The sequence below is a fragment of the Solanum stenotomum genome, chromosome 11 (assembly GCF_019186545.1).
Source record: "Solanum stenotomum isolate F172 chromosome 11, ASM1918654v1, whole genome shotgun sequence".
NCBI lineage: Eukaryota > Viridiplantae > Streptophyta > Magnoliopsida > Solanales > Solanaceae > Solanum > Solanum stenotomum.
This window is the reverse complement of record NC_064292.1, coordinates 3,431,901-3,455,552: the sequence shown is the minus strand read 5'-3', so window position 1 is coordinate 3,455,552 and position 23,652 is coordinate 3,431,901. Positions and strand designations below refer to the sequence as shown.

Here is a 23,652-nt window from a genome sequence, read left to right as displayed (position 1 = left end):
AAAAAAAAAAAAAAAAAAAAAAGAGTTCCGAACCGGACCGGAACCGGACCGGACCGGGACGGAACCGGGACTAACCGGACCGGGACGGACCGGTAAATCCCGGTTTCCGTCCCGTTACCCCTCCCGGACCGGAACAAGTCCGGAATTAACCGGCACTATCCGGAACCGAGACGGAACCGGTAACGGACCGGAACGGACCGGAACCGGAACCGGAACCTCCCGGTTCCGTTGCCACCCTTACATCCCGCCGATATTAAATTTTGATAAAGATTGAGATCTTTGACATTGCTAGAACAGTTCCAAATGGTGCTCTTTGACTAAAATAAATAAAATAAGAGTTATATTGTATAGTATATGGCAATCCAAATTTGACCAATCATTCCAAAGTAAGAAAAAAAAATTGTTTAAACTTTTTTGGCTAGTATTTAAATACTGTGTTCCTAATGTATCTACATATAGTAACAAAATACTTTAGAAGAAAAATTCACTAGTGTGAGATTTTAATTTTGCATTTAAAAATAAATAAACTAAAGATGTCTAGTTTTTCAAGATTGCTGCCAACAATCTCCAAGAAAGTTGAGAAACCTTTTTCTCCCACTCCATCAACTCAAAGAATTCACAAACTTTCACTTCTTGATCAATGTATGGGTAATTTTTATATGCCCCTTGTTTTATTTTACCCAAAACACCAACTAGAACAAGGTCCAAAACAACTCTCTAAACTTCTAGAAAACTCATTTTCAAAAGCATTGACTTATCATCAACCATGGGTTGGAAGTTTAAGAAATAATGCCACTATTCAGTGTGATGACACTGGAGCTGAGTTCTTTGAAGTTGAAGTTAATTGTCCAATGGATCAAATTGTTCATCGCCCAGACTTAACATTTCCTCCAGGATTATCCTGGAAGAATGTTCCTCATGCAAATGATGGTGGTCGATTGAGCGTAGCTCAACTTAGCCACTTTGATTGTGGAGGAATGGCAATAAGTGTGTGCATGTCACATAAGGTGGGTGATGCGCGTAGTGCCTTTTCCTTTTTGAAGGATTGGGCTACAATAGCCCGAGAATATCCAAGTGGAGAATTATCATGTCCTTCATATTATGTTCAGGATTCATTAATGCCATCTCTACCCGATGGCCCACTAAAGTTCCCCGTTGTGGTTGAGCCAAATGCAGAAGAAAGTATCGAATTTGAAAAGAGGTTTTTTTTATCTGAATCCGATATAAGAGCTCTCAAAGCAATGATCGTTGATGATCCATCATCAATAGTGCAAAATCCAACTACGACTGAAGTTGTTAGTGCAATTGTTTACAAATGTGCAGCAATTGCTAGTGCAAACATATCAAATGGTAATGATTCTTCGTCTCAAATGGTTTTAGTATCCAATTTACGAAAAACAATTCCACCTTCAATACAATCAACCTCCACAATCGGGAACATTCTCACCGCCTTCTCTACACCAATATATAACCTAGAAGACCTTAGGTTACCAAAATTAGTAACCGATATAAGAAAGTCTAAACACGAGCTTTCCACCAGAGACAATTTCAAAGAAAACACATGGGTATCAGAGATGCTAGAATACGCAAATAAAATAAATACAGAAATAGAGGATGACCAATCGTATCGTCAAAAGAGTTCATGTCACGATGTGTATCGATGTAGTAGTGTATGTAACATTCCATTCCAAGATTTGGATTTTGGATGGGGGAGACCTACAAGAGCAAGCATAGCAAGTACACCATTTAGCAATATGATTTATTTGATGAATACACAAGATCAAAATAGAGGAATTGAAGTGTTTATTAACTTGAATCAACAACAAATGTCCATTTTTGAACAAGACAAGGATTTTCTACAATTTGCTAGTCCTGTTGGTGATAATCATGTTCATGAGGACAAAGAGAAATTATATTGCATGGAAGCTTTCTAAATTATTCTTACATGTGAATTCACAAGGAGCTTAATAATTCAACAAGGTTATAAATTTGTATTGGCTATATGTTTCTAAATTTCTATTTTATGGTATGTTGTTTATTCCTTGTAAAACCTCTTTGAATTTATTTACCATAAAATATAAAAATTTAAATGTCAAGTTGTTTTTGAGAAAAAAATATTCACATGAATTCTTGAAAGACTGAAATTCATATAAGATTTCTACAACTTTAGACTCATATCAAAAAGTAGTAAACTTGTAAATTCTTATACATTGCAAATATAATTTAAATGATGGTTCAAAAATCGACGACCTATCACCCTCTTTAATAAACTTTAAAGTGTCACAACAATGCCAAAAAATTAATTAAAAAATTATACTGTTAAACTAAATAATATGTTAATCAAACCTTATATTAATTACATATCTTGTATCTTAAAAAAAGGTTTTTTTTTCCGTTAAATAACTCGTCAGATTCATCGTTTACTTTTTTTAAACTACATACATATATTATGTATCTGTCGGCTATTTTCAATTTAGGTGAACACTATTTACTTTAATTTCTCAAGAAGAAAAAGCGAATAGATGACGTTTTGTCATGAAAACACGTTTGTTCATAAAAAAATTTAAAAAATTCAAAAACAACAACAAAAATTATTCTTACGAAAATTTAAAGAAAAACTCTAATTTATTTCATGATCAAACACAATTTCAATTTTCATTCGTAAAACAATTATTTTTCCAGTAACAAAATGAAACATGTCAAACGCCTCAAATAATGAGTTAATAACTTTGATGGTCACTCAACTATCCACTCTTTTCACAAAAAGTCACTCAACTTTTATTTTCAACTCAAAAGTCACTCAACTATGACTTCTTTGCACATAAAGTCACTCAACCTATTTAATTATTTTTTTCACTAAAATTTGCTGACATGGAATTTTTATTTTTAACCAAAATTTTAAGAACCAAATATATGTCCATTTAAACCATTTAATGACTTGCCCAATTTAACCAGACCCGCTTAAAATATGATATTAAACTTTTTATTTTATTATTAATTCCCTAAATTATTCTCTATTGTCTCCTTCTTTCTCCTAAGTTTTCTTCTTCAGCACCACCCTCTACTCTATGTGCATGAGTTATTCTCTAGTGAATGGCAGTGAGGATACAGGGTAATGCATTTTTAGTGCATTTTTAGTGCCATCCCTGAGTCATTTTATCTAATACAAGAGTGAAATTTGTGTCATTCTTGTTCCCTGCTGATTCATAAGGGTAATTTGTCCATCTACTCAAAAATGTTCGATGGTTGAAATACTGTGGGATTTGCTTTCACACTAGTACTAGTATATCTAAGGTTGACATCCATCTATATATTTAAATGGGGATGCTTTCTTGTGCTTTTCATTGTGAGTCATTCCTAAGGCTGATTACTGCTCCAATGATTGTGAAAGAGAATCTTCTCCTTATTTTAATTATTATGATCCATTAGGAAATTGAGTAATCCTTATTGAAACAAAGCTCAGCAACAAAATCTTGTATATAGTTGTCTCTCATGATTGAAAGATTAAGGGCCCGTTTGGCCATGCGATATGAAATCATGATATGGTATCATGATATGGAATCATGAGATGAAATTGAACGTTTGTTTGGACATGCGATATGGAATTTTTGTGTTGTATATTTTCTCATAAACATAAAAAGCCCATAAGTTATAAAACTATTAAAATAGCCCCAATTGTTTATTCAATCTTATCAAGCAAACAAAAAATTATAAAATCGCATAATAAATTATTACAAAATTATTTGTTCTCCACTTAAGTAATTGTTTCATCTAACTTTAATTTAATAAAAAAAAATTGAACATAAATTGTAGTGTACTAGTCTTTAATATAATCCTCCCACATAGTACGGACAATTTCCTCACGTTGAACTTGCATTTCTCGATCATGTGACCGAGAAGACGAACCAACATTGTTACTTTGAGGTGTGAGTTAAAGTGACTATATGTTGGTGAGAATAATAAATTTTATGTCGGTGAGAATAATAAATTTTAAAAGTAATGATGTGATTATAAATTTTATTTACATATGAAACAAATGGTTAGTAGATATAAATGTGGGGTTGTTTTAACAAAATATAAACTCATGGATCAATTGTTGTATTAAAATATCTCAAATCATGATATGAAATCACATGGTGATTCCATATCATGGTTTTTGGAGAATATGATATCACCTCTCATGATATGAAATCATGAGATGAAATCAGCGTAAAATCGCATGTCCAAACGCTGATTTCATCTCACGATATCATATCGTGATATGATATCGCATGGCCAAACGCCTACTAAGCAAGCTCTTTTCTGATGCGGAATGATTTTTTTTATGCAATCCTGAAAGATTTGGAGAAATGCAATGCCTAAATAAAAATTTCAATATTATATTTTTAGCGGGTCGGGTTAAATGGGGCGGGTCATTAAATGGTTTAAATTGATATATATTTGGTTCTTAAAATTTTGATTAAAAATAAAAATTCTATGTCAGCAAATTTTAGTGAAAAAAATAATTAAATAAGTTGAGTGACTTTTTGTACAAAGAAGTCATAATTGAGTGACTTTTGAATTGAAAATGAAAGTTGAGTGACTTTCTGTAAAAATAGTTGATAGTTGAGTGACCATCAAAGTTATTAACTCCTCAAATAATGGGATCAAACTTCAAATTGAAGTTCACCCACAAAAGAAACATTATAAGACAAAATGGTCCATAAACCTTTAGAAATATCCCCAAACACCCTTTATCTTTCTCCCTTTTCTCCTTTCAAAATTTCCTCATCGTCTTCAAAATTCGATTCAGGCATCCAAATCTCCTTCAAATTCAGAGCAATTTTCAGTGAAATTTTTTTCTCAAAATCTGGGCTGCAATGAAACGCTATATGAACCCATTTTCCTGTATCTTATTGTGTTGCATCTTTTTGTTGAGTTCGATTTACATCGCTAAAGCTGAAGTTATTACCCTCACAGGCGATACGTTTAATGATAAGGTAAATAAAACTTATTTTGTTGCTTCTATGTTGCTTGGACTCTTCGAAAATACTGTCACACCCGTATGGGATTCTGCAAAAATGTACTACTTTTGGTGGATTGATAAGCACCTGTGGACATTTTTGAAGAGTTTGAGCACTATAGAGTTTAATTTGTTATTTTTTAGATCAGAGATTTGTTTTGCCTTGTAGAAAATCACTAGGGTTTATACGATCTGTAACATGTATGCGTTTTGACTTTTTGAGTAATTGCTGCTCTTGTTATGCTGTTGTGTAATTTGAGATGATATTTTGTTAGTAATTGAGTGATGATATCTAAATTTGATCTGGGTGTCTGTTGATTTGGTGTGTGTCGGATCGGTCGAAAGTAGTGCATTTTCAATGGTTATGATACGGGTGCAACAACATTTTTGTTTGATTATTTTTCAAGTAATTATTGTTCTTATTTTACTGTTTTTTTAAAAGATGATAGAGTATTTCATTAGTAATTGAGTGATGATGTCTAAATTTGATCTGGGTGTCTGTTAATTTGTTTGTTCGACTATTTTTTGTTTGTCAAAGTAAGAAATGAGTGTTTCCATATTCTATATTGCGCGAACTCTTCAAAGTCAACGAGTGTGTGTCGGATAGTCCGGAAGTAGTACATTTTTTGCGAATACGATATGTGTAAGTCAACATTTTTAAAGAGTTCGAGCAACATAGTCCATATTGGAACCTGTTATGTGTCATTTTGGGTTGGAATTGCATGAGATGCAAGTATCCTTACAATGCTCCTAATTGTTTCACGGATTAATTTTTCTGTGTAATGTGATTAGGAGCTTGTAACAACATCTATGCCTCAATTCCAAGCTAGTTGGGGTCAGTCGTATTCACTTAATATAAATGGCTTGTCTGGTCTATAAAATTTCAATACTCTATAGTCTGTACTTGAGGATTATCTAACACTAGGAGTTCTCTAATAAACTATAGTGGTTTATCTCTAATATACTAAGAGGAATTTAGTATGCACTTGAGCATGTTTGACACAACTATTTTAAAGTAGGGGATAAGCATTAAGGGCTCGTTTGATGATGTATAAGCATTATAGGACCTGCATAAAAATCAACATTAAACTATGGCTAAATACACACACACACCCCCAATTTGTGTAATACTTTCATTTTGACACTTTAACTACAATTAGCATCTATTAAATACTTTATGTTGTAGAAAAATGTAACTTTTGAACGCAAATTTGATAATTCTAAATTATGTGTGGTGCATGACTATCATGCACGTGGCATGGCAAACAAGGCCAATTAGAAAGACATGTCAACAATGGAAACAAAAGAAGAAAAATCAGCCATCCCCAATCCCTGTCGTCCCTTACCTGCCATCGTCCCAAACCCATTGCCAGCCAACCCCCCCCCCCCCAATCGTCCTATACCAACCACCTCATAGCGCTAATAATATCCATTAAGCTGAACTCTAGCTGCTATAAATTGAGAAACCAAGCTGTTAAAAAAGTTGTTTAGTGCTTGTGAGTGAACCCCAGATGGGTCTTAGAATTTCTAGTTAGCAAAACCACAAAGTTTGTGAGTTCAGAGGATGATTCAATAATGGTGAATGAAGCTAGAAATAGAAAAAAGGGTGGAGAATGGTTTGGAAATTTAGATGGACCAATTTCCGGATTTGAATATTAGAATAACCTAAGTTGCTCGGACTCTTCACTTTCGGTGCCACACCCGTGTCGGTACGACGTGGGTGTGGGATCCATACCCGATCTGGTCAACCGGTATTGGATACATTGACCAAATTCGAGGGAGAAATTTTGGACAGATTCAATGATTTCTGTAATCAAAATAAAACCTAAGGTGAAATTGAAGAAAATGAAATATCTTGTATATATAAATTTCTATTGTCGCTCCCTTTCTTTGTATCTCCTTCCAAGATTCTCCTCTTGATCATTATTTTCTTCTCGAGTTTTCCACATAATATCTCATAATTTAGGTTTATAACTCTATTTTTAGCCGAATTGCGGCACCCGTATCCGCACATGGATCCATATCCCCAAATCTTATATTTAGGTCATAGAGGATCTGACCTCTTGATCCACACCCGTATCGGACACCCACACCCGAGTCCAAGCAAGTTAGAGAATAACCATGAGATGCTTTCTTGGAAGAATTTGACGTCTGCAGGTGGGGTTAGATTTGGTTTTTGATGGTTTCTAGAGCATTTAATTGGCTGAGAACAAAGAAGAAAGTGAATTATTAGACATTTTGTAAGGAAAGGAAATTTCAGTAGGGCTTTCTTCTGGTTATGGTGGTGGCAATGGTGGCGGGATGGAAGAGGAATGTGGTTGATGGTGGTGGGCGAGAGAGTAGGAGGAAAATGAAAGAAAAAAGAAGTTCCACTTACACTAAAAATAAGTGTAATTGTGTCTAATGGGCACATTTTGGCTCGAGTTCAAGTGTTCAGTAGATACTACTCCCCCCCGTTCAGGTATCAAAATGTAAGTGTCGAACAAGTTTAGGAGATGCTTATGTACTTGGCCTTAAATTATACACCATTTGGTTGCTTATTTCTTAATAGTTATACCATATTTGGTTGCTTTATTCTATGTTGCCATAAATAATACATGTATAAGTTATGAATTTTGTTTTATGCGGATAAAATGTGGAATAAGAATACATGCATTGAAACAACTAAAAAGACAAAAAAGCTCTCAAGTTTTCTCTAGTATACCAAAAAAAATTTGGCTGATGACTGATTTTATAACAAACATGATTGTCTAGACATTCAGAACTACTTCAATTACACATTGCATGGTTTAGAAGTAAATAAACTTATCTTATTTTAAAAGTAAACACATACTTCAAATTACGCATTGCATATTTGAAACAAATCAAACATACAACAAAAATATTCTCCACATTACCCATATCCTTGCATTACCATCCGTTCCTACTAATCTCTGCACTACGCCATTACCAACTTCTGCATAATTTGTTTTTGAACCTAATGACCCCCCAAGTATTGAAACCAATTTAATAGATAAGCAGTTTACGTGTTAAATAAAATATTTAAGTTCTCTTTATGTTTTTTTATGATTTGTTTTACCATCAATTAGTGGTCAACATTGAAACAAATAATACTTGCAGTATTGAGTTCGCTGGTTTTTTTTTTTTTTTTTGCAATTCTTTGAATGGCTCCTATACCATACTCATGTTGTTCTTTTGTGTTTCATTTAGATAAGCGAGAAGGACACGGCATGGTTTGTCAAATTTTGTGTTCCATGGTGTAAGCACTGGTAAGTCTTTTAAAACTAGCCTGCCTTAGTATTTCGTCTTGTCCTTCAGATGAAATGGTGGGTTTGTCTGGGATATACAGGGATGACTAAATTATCGAATGTCAGCAGCATCTGCTTCCCAGTAAAATCATGAATTGGTAGTAATTTGTTATAACCATTTGGAAAGTAGGCTGATATGTTTGTCTTCTGAAAAGTCAAGTGCAGCTTAGTGTTTATTGCTACATAAGTCTACTATCAAGATCTAAATGATAACCAATTAGGGCAAAAATCTTTGAAAGGGATGCTTGTAACATGGTTCAAAGCCATTGTTACCGTCTCCGTGTTAAGCAGCATCGGACATTCTACTGTTAGCAATGCACATGAAGAATCCTCTTGGTCAAATGCAGGAAAGTCTAAAGCACGTTTTATATACATGCTAATTACCATTATTAGCATATTGCACACTTTCTTTTGTCTAGACTACAATGTAGCAGAAGATGATCCACATCCTCCCCCGCTTCCTTGTATAGGTAACACCAACTAATGCAAACAACTTTATGTATTCTAAGGTTTAGGTTTTCCATCATCAAAATCACCCCTCCTAGTAGCTGACTATGTGAAAGAAACACCTTCCTCTGCACCATAGTGATCCAAATCGAGTTCCAATGGAGAACAATCCTCCTCCCTAATTAAAAGCTTGTACAAGAGGCCAGAGAAAACTTTGTTATTATTATTGTTTTTTGATAGGTAAGGTAGAAAACTTTGTTATTCCCCTACTCCCAACTCAAAGCCTCAAGTCTACCACCTGGCTCACCATGCTTATGAAGTAAAGCAAGCAATCTTTAAAACTCATTCTTCTCCCAATCTTGGAAATCCTCCTGTAACTCAAGTCTCAAAACGTCCTTCCCCCCTAGACTTCCCCTGATTTGCTAGACAGATAAGTCCCTTTGGTATGAAACTCTATGCATACATGGAAACTCATCCTCTAACACAAGTCCAATGCTAACGTCATGGTTTCTAGTGGCAATACATCGTGAACCCATGTATGTATCATCTGCTAATACACAGCCAAAAGTCCCCCACACCACTTATGGCTCCAAAAATTTACTCTTCTCCCATCTCCAACTCTAAAAGAAATGTTACCATAAAAATCTTGCCACCCCTTCATAATATTCCTCCACACTCCTCACTTAAACGGCATAGTGACATCATTTGTTCTCCACATATGAGTTCTATATCCCACTTGATCCATGAAGGCGTTTCTTGAGCTTCCAAATTTAAATTCCTAAAGGTACCTTGATGCTCTGAACAACTTGTAGTGCATGAATGTGGCTTGCCTCTTCACTGCAAGTTCAGGCATATTGCCAATAAGTAGATAAAGTCGTTATATCATTAAGTGAGTGATATAATTAATGGAAAGGATGATGACTGTTTTACCTCTGATTTGTATTCATATACATCAGAATTTTAGACATTGTTTTTCATTGCTGTATTTTCCTCGCAAGGGTCTTCTGTTTTGCTAATTCTGAAACCTTTTTCCAGCAAGAACCTGGGAACACTTTGGGATGATTTGGGGAAAACAATGGAAGGGGAGGATGAGATAGAGGTGGGACAAGTTGATTGTGGTACAGATAAACCAGTGTGTAACAAAGTTGATATTCATTCATACCCCACATTCAAACTCTTCTACAATGGAGAAGAAGTCGCAAAGTACCAAGGTAGAAGGTTTTTCTTTGAAATTTATCTTAACTATCTCATAGTCGATTTAAAATATCCTTTCTCTTGTTTCAAATTACAAGGATACGTAATTTGGATTTGTTTTTCTACTCAACCAATCTGTATCTGCTTTTCTGAATTGTCCTGTGATTATATCAGTTTGTGTAGGAGATAATATTGAAGTTAGTGCAACAATATAAGCGTAACATATCATGCTTTAAATTTATTTTTGTTTTTTTAAGTGAAGTGAATTGTTGAACAAGATAATAGTGTAAACCTGTGTCAAACATATTTAGGACATCTAAAACTGGAAAGTTTATCACATGAATTTGTTGGAGGCAGGTTTTAGCCATTTCTTGCTGAGTGCAAGGGGCTTTTAGTTATCAAACATATTTGGACATCTAGTAATGGAGCTTGTGGGCCATGTCAAATTACTCTTAGGACGGCTGTGATGAGATTATGAAGCTGAATGTTTTGCTGTAAGGTCAGCCACATGAAGAATACTAAAAGAAAGTGGATAAGTAGCTGAAATGTTTGGTTATATAGGAGCCACATTAAGTGATTTATGTTGTTAGAGTGATGTTTTTTAAAGGAAAGTTGATCAGATTTTTGTAGATAATAATTGATGTGTGGTCTAAGTCTGTAATTTCATAGCGTTTTACTCTTGCATTTCCTTCAAACTGTTCTGAATACCAATTTTCTTAAGCCGGGGGTCTATCATAAGCAACCTCTCTACCCCACAAAGGTAGGGGTAAGGTCTGCTCACACCCCATCTGCCCACCTTCCCCAGGCCCCACTTGTGGGACTTTGCTGAGTATATTGTTGTCTAAGTCCGTAATTGAACATTTTAAGATGGCTGTTTAGCTTCTATTCATGCTAAAATTCATGGTACCATATGTCGTCTTTCACTATTTGTATGTGTGTTAGCCCATGGCTCGCCATTTATGTGCTTGTGTCACCAAGTTGTGAAAACTTATAGGACGTAACAAGCTGGTCTCACCACCTCAGTGCCCATTAACTTTTATTTGACTGGGAATCCTGTATTTTACATCTGTTGCTGTAGGACCGAGGGATATTGAATCGCTGAAAGTTTTTGCACTAGAAGAAGTAGAGAAAGCAGCAACAAAAGCTGAAGCAGATGATGATAAAGAGTTATAACTTACTGTCAGGTAAACTCTAAGGGGTCGTTTGGTGTGAGAGATAATACCAAATAATCCCGGGATTAAATTATAATTAGGGGTCGTTTGGTGTGAGGGATAATACCAAATAGTCCCGGGATTAAATTATAGTACCGCTTATTTTGTTGTTTGGTTGGCAAGTTCGGGATAACTTATCCCGGGATTAATAATTAGTACCGGGATAAGTTATCCCTCTCTTTGGGTGGTATAGTAATCCCGGGATAAAATAGGTAAATGACAAAAATGTCTCTTTCAACCCTTTTGTTATATCACTTTTTACATTAATGAAGGGCATTTTTGTAAACAAATAAATTGTTCTTAAAATTTATTATTTTGAATACAACAAACCAAACACTCAATAAAAAATAATCCCAACACAACTTACCCCATCATAACTAATCCCAACATAACTTATCCTAACATAACTTATCCCATCATAACTCATTTTCAAACCAAACGACCCCTTATAGTACCGCTTATTTTGTTGTTTGGTTGGCAAGTTCGGGATAACTTATCCCGGGATTAATAATTAGTACCGGGATAAGTTATCCCTCTCCTTGGGTGATATAGTAATCCCGGGATAAAATAGGTAAATGACAAAAATGTCTCTTTCAACCCTTTTGTTATATCACTTTTTACATTAATGAAGGGGATTTTTGTAAACAAATAAATTGTTCTTAAAATTTATTATTTTGAATACAACAAACCAAACACTCAATAAAAAATAATCCCAACACAACTTATCCCATCATAACTAATCCCAACATAACGACCCCTAAATGCCTCCGAGTTTTGCATTTCGATATAAAATCATTTCACACAAAGTTGAAAACCACTTCATTCATCCCTTTTTGGTCCAAATCCCCAAGTGTCCACTGAAATGTGGTTTGACAATGACAGGTAACAGGTACATTTTTGCTATGTTTCAGGGGAGGGAGTGTTTCCTAAGCAAAATACTGAGAAGATTAGAAGAACGGATGAAGACTACCACCGTCTTCTTTTACAGTGACACTGTACTGGTGATGGCTTCTTTTCTCCTAGTTTTCTTGTCTAAGATTTTGTTGAATCCGAGTAGGCTGACATTGGCAAACGATGAAGGAGTTGATTTCTTAAATGATTAATGTAAAACTCCGAAGATACTCGAAAGGAGAAGAGGATAACAGAGATGTTAGATATGAAATTTGTTACTACTATTCTTTTTGGCTAAGAGTAAAGATGTCATATTTAGCTAATGCAGCTGTAATGACAAGACCAAAAAATATAATGCTTGCAAATATTTTGAAATTTCATGGGTCCCTGATCGTTATGCTTTTTCAAAAGGAATTTCTCTAGCTTAGGATCGTTATAATTACGATCGTTGTTCATCGAGTTTCCTGTTGCTAAATCACCAACTTCTTTGACCTTCCGGCACAGGGCAGGAGTTGGCCTCCTTGGTGTAGTTAAAAAGCTATGTCTGCCATATTAGCATTTTGGGATTAAATTGTATATTAAATTCCACGAATAGATGTTGTACTATCATAGAGTTTGAATTTCCACGGGTGAAACTTTAGAATATTATCATGAAATTTCATTTGTAAAGTTAAACTATCGCGATACCCTAAACCCTGACGAGATCGAAAATTGGTCAATGAATGTGGGAGCAAACCGTGCATTCTTGTCTCGTATGAGTAAACATGAATAACATATTGTTTTCAAAAATACACACAATATTACTTGGAAATAGGATCAAAAAATCAAAATGTTTTGGTTTTGGTTGCGTAACTTTTAGGTTTGATTAATAAACATTAACAATGTCAATAGAGCACAAAAAACACATTGAAAGAACAGTTCGATGCAGGAAATATCTCACGCTATATTTGTACGATCACACGATAACTAAATTTCAATATGTATCCTTTAGAATGTTTCTCCTATTATTTGCGGTGTCTTCATTGTTTTTGTCTTTTTCCTTTTAAATCAACTCTGTTATATGTTACCTGAACCGAGGGTCTTTTAAAAACAACCTTTCTATCTTCACGAGGTAGGAGTAAAGTCTACGTACACTTCATCTTCTGAACACCCCACCCATGAAATTTTACTTCTTGTTGTTACATTATACTTTTATAATACTAATAATTTTAAGATTAAAACAAACTTTAACTTATGAGATTATATTGAATTTGTTGATATGGTAGTAAAATAATTTCAAAAAAAGTGTTGGAATATGTCAACATCATAATGTCATAAAAAATAAAAATAAAAAGAGAAATGTGGACATAGAATGTAATGTTTAGACTTGGAGGCCAAGTAAATTTGATCAATTGTATTCAAGACATGATGTTAAGATGTTTGACTTGTTTTTTTTTCCTATTTAAATATTAATTATTTTATTTTTAAAAAAACGTAAACCGACTTAAGCTCACTCATCCTCCTCTATATATATAGAACCAATAACCTCTTGTAAACTTAAATTCTCCATTTTTCAACTTATTATATGTGCTGTGCTTCTCAAGGTTAGATATATGATATTCCATCATTCATTTTTGCTTAGTTTATGTATATTTCATGCATATTTGTTCCATGATCCACCAGTTTTTAATAAAATTGATACTAGCTAGAGTAATTTGATGCAAATTTGGTTGATGTTTGTTGAGTTTCTATATTTTTAATATGCCCTCTCATCCATCGCATTTTATGTGACACCTTTTTCTTTTTTCGTCTGTCCCAAAAAAGAACTGTCACCTTCTTATGAGAAACAATTTAACTTTTAAACTTTATTTTTACTCGTGATGAATTGATATATAGCTACATAAATATTTAAGGATTGTTTTGAACCACAAATATCGTTTTCTTAAATATTGTGTCAAGTCAAACTGTGTCACGTAAAATGAGATGGAGGGAGTACTAGTTTTGATTAGTTTGCTTGCAAATTTGTTCCATGATTGATGAGTAATTTGATTCATGTTCATGATTACTCTGTTTTGCTCTGTTTCTATATATTTTATAGTAGCTTTGATTAATTTAATTCAAGATTTGTGACTAAAGTTCATTAGTTTTGTTCATCTTAAATGTCTCATGGTTCCTGGAGAAGAACATTTGCCTTGTAGATTGTTCGGTCTTTGTGTATATTGTTTGATCATCGTTGGATTATCTGTTTCGTTGATTGGCTACCAAAACTCGATTTTGATGTATCCGAGTTTTCAGAATTTCTCTATGTCTGTGTTTTGTATGAATTGTCAGATTGTTATAGACATAGAACACAAAACTTTTGGATGTTTTCGACATATGTTAGACTTGTTTTCTTGTGTGTTGGTATGTTAACTGGGAAGAGTTTTTGTTTCAATTGTTGACAGACTTTTAGTTGATCAACATGGGTAAAGAGAAGGTTCACATCAACATTGTGGTTATTGGCCATGTTGACTCTGGAAAATCTACCACCACTGGTCACTTGATCTACAAGCTAGGTGGTATCGATAAGCGTGTCATCGAGAGGTTTGAGAAAGAAGCTGCTGAGATGAACAAGAGGTCATTCAAGTATGCCTGGGTTCTTGACAAGCTTAAGGCTGAACGTGAACGCGGTATCACTATTGATATTGCTTTGTGGAAGTTTGAGACTACCAAGTACTATTGTACTGTTATTGATGCTCCTGGTCATAGGGATTTCATCAAGAACATGATTACTGGTACCTCTCAAGCTGACTGTGCTGTCCTGATTATCGACTCCACGACAGGTGGTTTTGAAGCTGGTATCTCTAAGGATGGACAGACTCGTGAACATGCGTTGCTTGCTTTCACACTTGGTGTTAGGCAAATGATTTGCTGCTGCAACAAGGTTTGCTCTTTCTTCAAGTGTAACTCATTTCCCAACCAACGTGGGACTTTAACCCACTCTAACACCCCCTTAACGCCCAGATATGGACCTGACTCTAATACCATGTAAAGATATAGCATCAGGACCTAACTCAACCCCAAAAGCTAACTCATGAGGGGAGGATTGTCCAAGTCCATTCCCCAATGATTGGGACTTTAACCTACTCAAACAGATGTTAACTGAAGAATGATGTTTCATGTTTTGCTAATATGTTTTTATTCCTTGTGTAGATGGATGCTACCACACCTAAGTACTCCAAGGCTAGGTACGATGAAATTGTGAAGGAAGTGTCTTCTTACCTTAAGAAGGTTGGTTACAACCCTGACAAGATCCCATTCGTGCCCATTTCTGGTTTCGAAGGAGATAATATGATTGAGAGATCAACTAACCTGGACTGGTACAAGGGTCCAACACTTCTTGAGGCTCTTGACCAGCTTAATGAACCTAAGAGGCCCTCGGACAAACCCCTTCGTCTTCCACTTCAGGATGTCTATAAGATTGGTGGTATTGGGACTGTCCCTGTAGGTCGTGTTGAAACTGGTGTCATCAAGCCTGGTATGGTTGTGACTTTTGGTCCTACTGGTCTGACTACTGAAGTTAAGTCTGTTGAGATGCATCATGAAGCTCTTCAGGAGGCACTTCCTGGTGATAATGTTGGTTTCAACGTCAAGAATGTTGCGGTTAAGGATCTTAAGCGTGGATTTGTTGCTTCCAACTCCAAGGATGACCCTGCTAAGGGGGCTGCTAGCTTCACCGCTCAGGTCATCATCATGAACCATCCAGGACAAATTGGAAATGGATATGCTCCAGTGCTGGACTGTCACACCTCCCATATTGCTGTCAAGTTTGCTGAGATCTTGACTAAGATTGACAGGCGTTCTGGTAAGGAACTCGAGAAGGAGCCTAAGTTCTTGAAGAACGGTGATGCTGGTATGGTTAAGATGATTCCCACCAAGCCCATGGTTGTTGAGACCTTCTCTGAGTACCCACCATTGGGACGTTTTGCTGTGAGGGACATGCGTCAAACTGTTGCTGTTGGTGTTATCAAGAGTGTTGACAAGAAGGACCCATCTGGAGCCAAGGTCACCAAGGCTGCTCAGAAGAAAAAATGAATGGTGCAGTTCAACTCTGGAGTACCCAGAGATATCGATATCTACTATAATAAAGTGTGTTACGAAAACTTGCTATGCTTTACTCTTCCTGTTCATGTTCAGTCTTTTATGTTGTTGGGTTCTTGTTTTCGGCCTTGTATGTCAGGTATCCTTTCCCAGAACTGGGTGCTTGACAGACGGAGGCAAAAGACATAGTTCGAGTCGTTTGGTTTTTCTTTAGAGGTGTCTTGGTCCATCCAAGACGTCTCTAAAGATATGTTATTTGTGTTCCGTATAATACGTAAATCGTACTTTTCTGTTTTTGTGCTGATTATCTTCTCTTGCATTATCCATCCTGCCTTTTCCCTTGAAGTCTCTGGAGTTGTGCCTCAACTCAACTATTTCATTGAATACTTGCTACCCCGTTATTATTAAAAAACTCCGCTCACTAAAGCTTAGACAAATGAGAAAATATTACCTACCATTATGATATTCATCCACTAATAATCAAGGTCACTTAGAACACAACATCTCTGTGATAAATATTTAGAAGCTGACTAAGACAAATTGAGGTTTCCCATTGTATCAGGCAACAACCTAATAGGTAGCTGCAAATACACAATTTTTGGGTTCTGGGGACAGCCATCAGGTGCATGACATATACTCCAAAAGTAGTGCATATTTAGAGAGTCGACATGGGTGCAGCAACATTTTGGACAGTCCAAACAACATAGATATACTCCCACTATACCACATTGTATAAAAGCTATGAACCAAGAAACTGAACCAAAAGTTGCTAGGAGTATAGTATTTATCTTGAATTCCTTGTATTTTGGTTACAGAGAAATAGTTTGGGTACAAAGAGGTTTTTCCTGACATAAAACTTGAGCAAAACAAAAACAATAACTCTGTAGGCAACAGCCATAAGAAACAATACTAACAAATTTTTCCACTTAGAGTTGCTATCAGCAGATATGTCATATACATTTTGCAAAGCCTGATTACCAGATATGGTCCTCACCTGACCAACTGCAAAAGAGGTCTCGATGTACTCGTTCTCCAAGAGCCCCTGAAATAAAGATGCGATTTTAAGATATTTATAAGAGATGACCACCTAGTGATCAAGTACATGCATTTGAAAGAATTTATAGCCAATTGTTTGATCATTTTTGAACTTGCCTGGATAGAGTAAGTATGAAAAGCTATATAAGAAATGGGGTACATCCATACTGGTCCTGGCAAAGAACTTCGGATTCTTAAAAAGCCAGCAGAAAGCATCATTATCACCTGAAATGTAGAAGACCACAGCCGTTGAATGGAAGAAGAAAGATGTCAAATCAAATAAATCCTAGACTAGGGAAGATCTCATGTGTAACAACCCTATAGATCAGTAAAATTGCAATACTAGTTTTTCTTGAAATATGTAAACTTCATTCGTGGTAAATAATATCTTCAATACATTAAGATTTAAGACGAAACTCACTTGTATGGAGACAAAAATCAAGATGCTCCAGAAGATGTCTTGCCAAATGGAAGTAACAGCGAGTACCAACCCTTCATTTACCAATAGGCATGTGAAGAAATTCAGCACGAAATACATCAGCATGCTGAACTCATCCCGCAGGCCAACAAGAAAATAGAAGACGAGACTTGATGAAATGGAGATGAGAAACAAGAAAGGTATGCTGGCAAAAAGCTGCCCAAGTAGGAAAATAAATGCACCAGAATGCTGGTTTGATTCTTCACAGGCGTATATCTGCATGTAATAGAAACACCCTGATTAGTCTTTGTTTTTTTCCTGTTTTCTTTTGAGCTGGATGATCAAAGAACAAACTGGCCTACACAGCATTCAATAACGAAACCTAACTTTTGCAACAGAAAGTAAAAGATAAATAGAAATCAGTGACAGATTATATAGTTACCTTACCTCCATTGAAGGAAAGGTTGGATACATACTATACTAACTATCCTGTTTCCAGGAAGAATAGTCTCTAAGACCTTAATGTCACAAGGCCTTCAGCCTTACAATATTTTCATGAATCTACTCACATAAAAGCAATATTTCCATGAATCTACTCACATAAAAGCTGCTTTCAAGATGCAAGTCCAAAAGCATTCTTTTTTGGCCTGACGAATTTGAGCCAAGAGTTTGACTTAAATGCAACATGCTGGGAAAGTTTATACTTTGTAGTTGAGTATAAGATAATTCACCTGGCGGAGCATTGCAGTCGAATACATTCAAGTACACATTCTTAATATATATCCCCCAAAATTGCAATACAAGTATCACATCTAGACCTCATAACTTCACAATTTAAGCGATCATTTAGTATGCATAGAGATGATCAGTCCTCAAAAAAAAAAGGGGTGGAAAATAACCTCTAGTGATTCTGATATGGGGATTGAAACCGGGAATAACAGAAAACTATAGAATAGGTTCTCTAATACTAAACTTGATATTCCAGGGAATTGAAGATGGAACTGGATTAGAGATTACACCGTCTTGACAAGAATGATCATGGCCTACTAAGCAACAATAAGAGAATGAGTACTGTCTATAGTTTCCCTATCATGTGGCCTCTTTATGTTTGAAAACATGCATCTCTTGCATTCATTTCCAACATGAAATCACTATATAAGCAATAAGTTTCATAGAATCATCCATGCATGTTATCCAAAAGAATCACAAAAAAGCTATAGGGATCACCTTAATTTCTTTCATCTGTGCAGGTACACCGGCAATGCTCAATAGAGAGGTGAATGAAACAAATACAAAAATTGCTGCGACTCGTGTCTGCATCACAATAAAGAGGTCAATGTTTAAATCAGAAAAATAAGGAAGATTGATCGCAAAAAGTTATCATGAGAAGAACATCTAACATCATAGTGGAGAAACTCAGTCCATAAATAACCAAATAATCTTGGATACATGCATTTCTTGCTGTACATAATTTCCTCTTTTCAACATATAACACAAATAAAATCAAAAGTTGCCTTGGCAAACAAAATTTACCATTTTAGGTAAATAACCAAACTGCTCAGAAGATGGCATGTCCACACATTATATAGCATACTACTTAAGTAAGAAATATCAAAGGAGAAAATAGGCATATCTAATGTCTTGATGGTTATCAGCTTACCACAACAGATGATAAGGTATGCCCCAATCCAGAAAATACAGTACCGATGCAAAGTGCGAGAAGCATATATAGAATCAACCTAAGCCAATAGTATTTCCACTCCCTTGACATAATCAATAAGGATCTCCAAGTCAACACTGCAACTCGTGTTAAGTTGCCTACCATTCCCTTGCTTTTGAGAGATGGACCTTCCTGAACAACATAGCAATAAATCAAGGAGTATATTGGAGTTCAGGTGCTAGAAATAATGTTTGTTTAAAAAACCTAAAAATCTTACTAAGTTCAGGCGCTAGCAATAATGGTTGTTTGGTAAAGCTAAAATCTTACTACTAATTTAGGAAGACAAAAACTTTAGTTAATTATTTAAAACTTTGAAGAGTTCTGAGGGAAATAACAAAATTTTGAAGTGACTGAGATGAATGACCAGAGAGTGTATAACAATTGCATCCTTCAAGGGTTTTGGTGATTTCTCCAGACAACCATTATTTCTTAATCATCAAACAGCAAACTACATCTTAAAGAAGTACTCACTCCATTCCAACCTACACAACATAGTTTGACTTGGCACGGAGTTTAAGACAGAAAGACTTTTAAACTTGTAGTCTTAAACTTGCCATGACGTTTATGTGGCTAGAGAAACATTTCATCAAGCGTAAAGTGAAAACATTTTAAAGTTGAATTATTTCCAAATACACAAAGGTGTCATTCTTTTTGGATCGGATTATAAGGAAAAAGTTCCATATAAATGGAAGGAAGGGAGTAACTGTTTGCCACAATAATTTCATCGTCAACTGAATGAATTAAATATGTTAGCTCCCAAGATATGTATTTTTTTTTTTTGAGGATACAAGATAAGTATTTATATTTCACAGGTAGGAGTATTCAAGTTCTGTATGAAGTTAATAGTGACAGATATCAGATCTCCTGTAAAAACATACCTTCTCAGTGAGCTTCACTATCATAGTCTCGAGAGAAACAGCATCTGCCGACGATTTATAGGTTGCTTCAAGGGTACGTATAGCAACAGCAGTATCCATGTTCACTGCTGACAAGTCTCCGTGGTCATCCTGTCCAGAAAAGTGTGAAAGAAGACTAGTGAATTGGAAGAGTCAATATCTTTCCCTAGGGGGAAGACTAACACTTATTAATAGTGTCTTGGACTCTATGCCTAGTTATATGATGTCCCTTTTCCCTATCCCAGATGGAGTAATTGATAGATTGGATGCTCTAAGAAGGAACTTTCTATGGGAAGGCANCCTTAGATGTCATCAGAACAAGAGCAACACTATTCAGAAGATGAAGATGAATTGTCTTGTGTTGTTTCATTTTTGGTGTAAACAGGAGTATATGGAAGATCTAGAATCAGTTATGAATGTCTTAGGATCCCTGTAATTTTTGTAAATTTTGTCATAGGATTGAAGATCTTCTGTTATACTCTCTTTAATCTGTAATTAGGAATCTGTAACATGTTGTGGAAGGTTTGGTTTTTGGAAATAGAAATACAAATGTTACCTTCTCAAAAAAAAAAAAAAAAAAACAAGTTATACAAACTTAGAGGAAAACCATAAATTCTTTTTCTTTTTCTTGGAGGGGAAGGGTTGTGAGGGAACAGTTGGACACTCTTATGATAGCTTTCCTAAACGATGACATATTCCTCTTTAGAAGAAGAATTGACTCTAATCAATAGAACAGCAGCATGAGTGAGTCATGCATGATGATGGTAGTATATTCCACAAAAGTAGACCGTAGATGTTCTATTCATATTGTTAGCTAACAAACCAGCAAGAATCGGTATGATTGAGTTGCTAAGGCAACAAATTAAGGAGTCCAAACATTTTCAGGAAAATACCTGCCAACTTTTGCACATCGCGATGATCCTGTCAAACTCTGTGTTTATGGCACGCAAGAAATGATCTGAAGGACTTTGCATGATTGGGCAAGGAAAACCAGCATTTGAAAAGTGCTTCACCATCACCAAAAAATGATGTCAGTCTCTGACAGTTATTCTTATCGAGAACCTAATACTGTGTAAGAAAACACAGCTTCTAACCGACCCCCACCCCCAAATAAAAAAACAAAATCATTTCCTTCTTTCTCCCACAACCCTGTGATTGTGCAATATTAGCCCTTGGGAATAAGTCTGGCCCCAATAATTCAAATATATGATTTCCTCTTACCTAGAAACTAGCAAAGTAAATGTTACTGATTTCCTCCTATTGATAATGCTACTATATACTGAGATATAGACAGCTTTGACCAGAAGATGCTTGTACATGACCCACTTTTGACTACTAAAATCCAGATACTCAATGTTGCAAAATAAGTTTCAACAGGGACAATCTTGCATCCACATCCCAATTCTAAGAGAAGCAGGCAACAAAATGTAATAATCCTAACTATGGGAAACTATGTAATTCAAAATAATTACCACCCTTAAATGAATGGTAATACATAAACCATTTATGCCTCAACTACAGGGATCACTTTTATCCTATAGTAAGAGTGTCATCTGAATTATACATTTGGCTTCTTAGTTTTCAAATAAACCACATCCCTCAATTATCTATGAATCTTACATACAAGAAACGAGCAACTAAAGCCTTATCACAACACCAATTTGTATCTTTCAGTATATAATTGTTCTATTTGATGCACTCCTGATTGCTGAAAAGCAACTGTACAAGAATCAAGAAGGGCATAGTGTGTGGAAGCATACTCAAATATATTACCTGCAAGCAAGCCAAAGTTTCCCCAAAAAACAATGTATTTCCATTTGAGAGGAGGCAAATGCGATCAAAAAGGCCAAAAACTTCAGTACTGCTTTGGTAAATGGTGAATATCAGAGTGCAGCCGGTACTTGCGAGCTTCTTCAGTGTAACCATCATCAGAAGTGCAGAAACACTGAATGTGACAATTGATTGAACATCAGGTAACTAGGAGTAATGCATTAATAAACATATATAATAGAGTGAAGAGCCTAAAATGGCAAGTCTCAACCGCAATGAATCACAAGATCTTCTCTTTTTGTTGTGTGAATTACAAGTAAGATTATACTGGCCATGTTGTTTCATTTTGGTGGAAACGGGAATATATAGATGCCACTGAGTCTCTATTAGAAGTACCAGAGTCTCTGTAAGGAAGAATAGAACTTTTGCCAGTTGATAATTTTTTGACTTCATCTCCCTATAAATATTTGTGCTTTTAGTATTATAAAACTTGTTATCATCTCAAAAAAAAAAAATTGATTGGAAGAAAAACTTTATAGAGAATCAAAAAAGGCCATTCATTTGATTGAAGTTACAACCCAAGGAGAACCACACGCCAAAAGCTAGCTCTTGAGGTGGGAGAGCCCAAGGCTATATAAACCCCACATCAGCACATAGTAGTACTGATGAAACTCTGGAAGTATCAAAAGTTAATTGGCTTCTTGTTGACAGGGAGGAAAGCAATGACATCAAGTTTTTATGATGCAAACTAGACTGACCAAGGATCGGCCTAGTTGGGGGGAAGTATGTGTGATGTTTGTATGCAAGATTTGGTTCAGAATTATTTGATGACCCAATAAAGACGAGAAGGCTCTGAGGCAGGTAACATATTTGTAACTTATGTGCAGGATTATGTGGATCTCTTTTCTTTTCTTTTTTTGATGAAGTTTATGTAGATTTATTTGGTGATAGTAAACTCAAATCATTTTCTCTGTCACTGCATATGTAACACATAAGACCAGCCAATAAATCTCCTTTCCCATCTAATCCATGACATATTAGGGAGGCATTTACCAACAATGAATAGCTTAGTATAAAGTTAACAGTGTTAGGTGACAATCCTTTTGATATTTAAACTTGGTGTAAGAAGTAAACCTGTCAAGCCGATAAAGGGGTTCATCTATAAATAAAATGTGTGGTCTCATAACAAGTTCCCTGGCAATACTGACACGCCTTCTCTCGCCACTTCGAAGACCTTTCATGTAGCAGTGTCCACCTATAAGTTTATTAGCATAATCTCCCAGTGACATAGAATCAATAGCATCCTCCACCACACTCCTTTTCTGACAAAGAAAACCAGGAAGCTGAAGCAATGCTGAGTAGTAGAGGAATTCACGCACTGTCAACGTTCCAATAAGAGTAGTTTCTCTGTCAACAAATCCCTGCAGGCAAAAAAATTCCATATCAAAAGGCAGAGCTCATGATAAAGAATAGTCAAGCTCGTCATCTCTTAAAATCAAACTGAATGAAGTAATATTATTCTCTCTTTCCTTAATAAGACAGCAATAAATTTGCATTAACCACCAACCATCACATTTACGCATTATTGTTTGGGTTATGTATTGAGAGGAGTGAAGACATGAGTAGATTCTAGTATAATGTGCTTTTTATACACCCGTGAACAAGAAGGGCTGGCAGTTGTGATAAAAAGAACTTTCATCA

The 23,652-nt window shown here is 35.5% G+C and overlaps 4 protein-coding genes across 6 annotated transcripts; 3 read left to right on the top strand and 1 right to left on the bottom strand.

Annotated features, from left to right (window-relative positions):
• Positions 1-533: 533 nt before the first annotated feature.
• On the top strand, positions 534-1,934 carry LOC125844525 (acyltransferase Pun1-like). The gene has a single exon (XM_049523837.1). It carries the CDS (start codon positions 534-536, stop codon positions 1,932-1,934), a length of 1,401 nt encoding a protein of 466 aa, XP_049379794.1.
• Positions 1,935-4,774: 2,840 nt separating this feature from the next.
• LOC125845103 (protein disulfide-isomerase 5-1) lies at positions 4,775-12,424 on the top strand. 2 transcript variants are annotated; one of them, XM_049524526.1, is made up of 5 exons: positions 4,775-4,979; positions 8,213-8,271; positions 9,793-9,968; positions 11,030-11,135; positions 12,074-12,424. In XM_049524526.1, the coding sequence occupies exons 1-4, from the start codon at positions 4,860-4,862 to the stop codon at positions 11,122-11,124; spliced, it is 450 nt and encodes a 149-aa protein (XP_049380483.1). In that variant the 5' UTR covers positions 4,775-4,859; the 3' UTR covers positions 11,125-11,135; positions 12,074-12,424. The 2 variants fall into 2 exon arrangements, with proteins under 2 accessions (XP_049380483.1, XP_049380482.1); XM_049524525.1 differs by having other exon boundaries at positions 12,045-12,424.
• A 1,099-nt stretch (positions 12,425-13,523) lies between these two features.
• On the top strand, positions 13,524-16,416 carry LOC125845100 (elongation factor 1-alpha-like). Of its 2 annotated transcripts, none has more exons than XM_049524522.1 (3): positions 13,524-13,636; positions 14,477-14,955; positions 15,225-16,416. In XM_049524522.1, the coding sequence occupies exons 2-3, from the start codon at positions 14,494-14,496 to the stop codon at positions 16,104-16,106; spliced, it is 1,344 nt and encodes a 447-aa protein (XP_049380479.1). In that variant the 5' UTR covers positions 13,524-13,636; positions 14,477-14,493; the 3' UTR covers positions 16,107-16,416. The 2 variants fall into 2 exon arrangements, with proteins under 2 accessions (XP_049380479.1, XP_049380478.1); XM_049524521.1 differs by having other exon boundaries at positions 13,588-13,636; positions 14,485-14,955.
• A 451-nt stretch (positions 16,417-16,867) lies between these two features.
• On the bottom strand, positions 16,868-23,408 carry LOC125845099 (ABC transporter G family member 3-like). The gene is made up of 9 exons (XM_049524520.1): positions 23,086-23,408; positions 21,955-22,126; positions 21,075-21,188; positions 20,164-20,292; positions 19,226-19,417; positions 18,793-18,879; positions 17,569-17,841; positions 17,265-17,372; positions 16,868-17,154 (listed from the first exon to the last, which is right to left on the bottom strand). Exons 1-9 carry the CDS (start codon positions 23,391-23,393, stop codon positions 16,897-16,899), a joined length of 1,641 nt encoding a protein of 546 aa, XP_049380477.1. The 5' UTR covers positions 23,394-23,408; the 3' UTR covers positions 16,868-16,896.
• Positions 23,409-23,652: the final 244 nt, after the last annotated feature.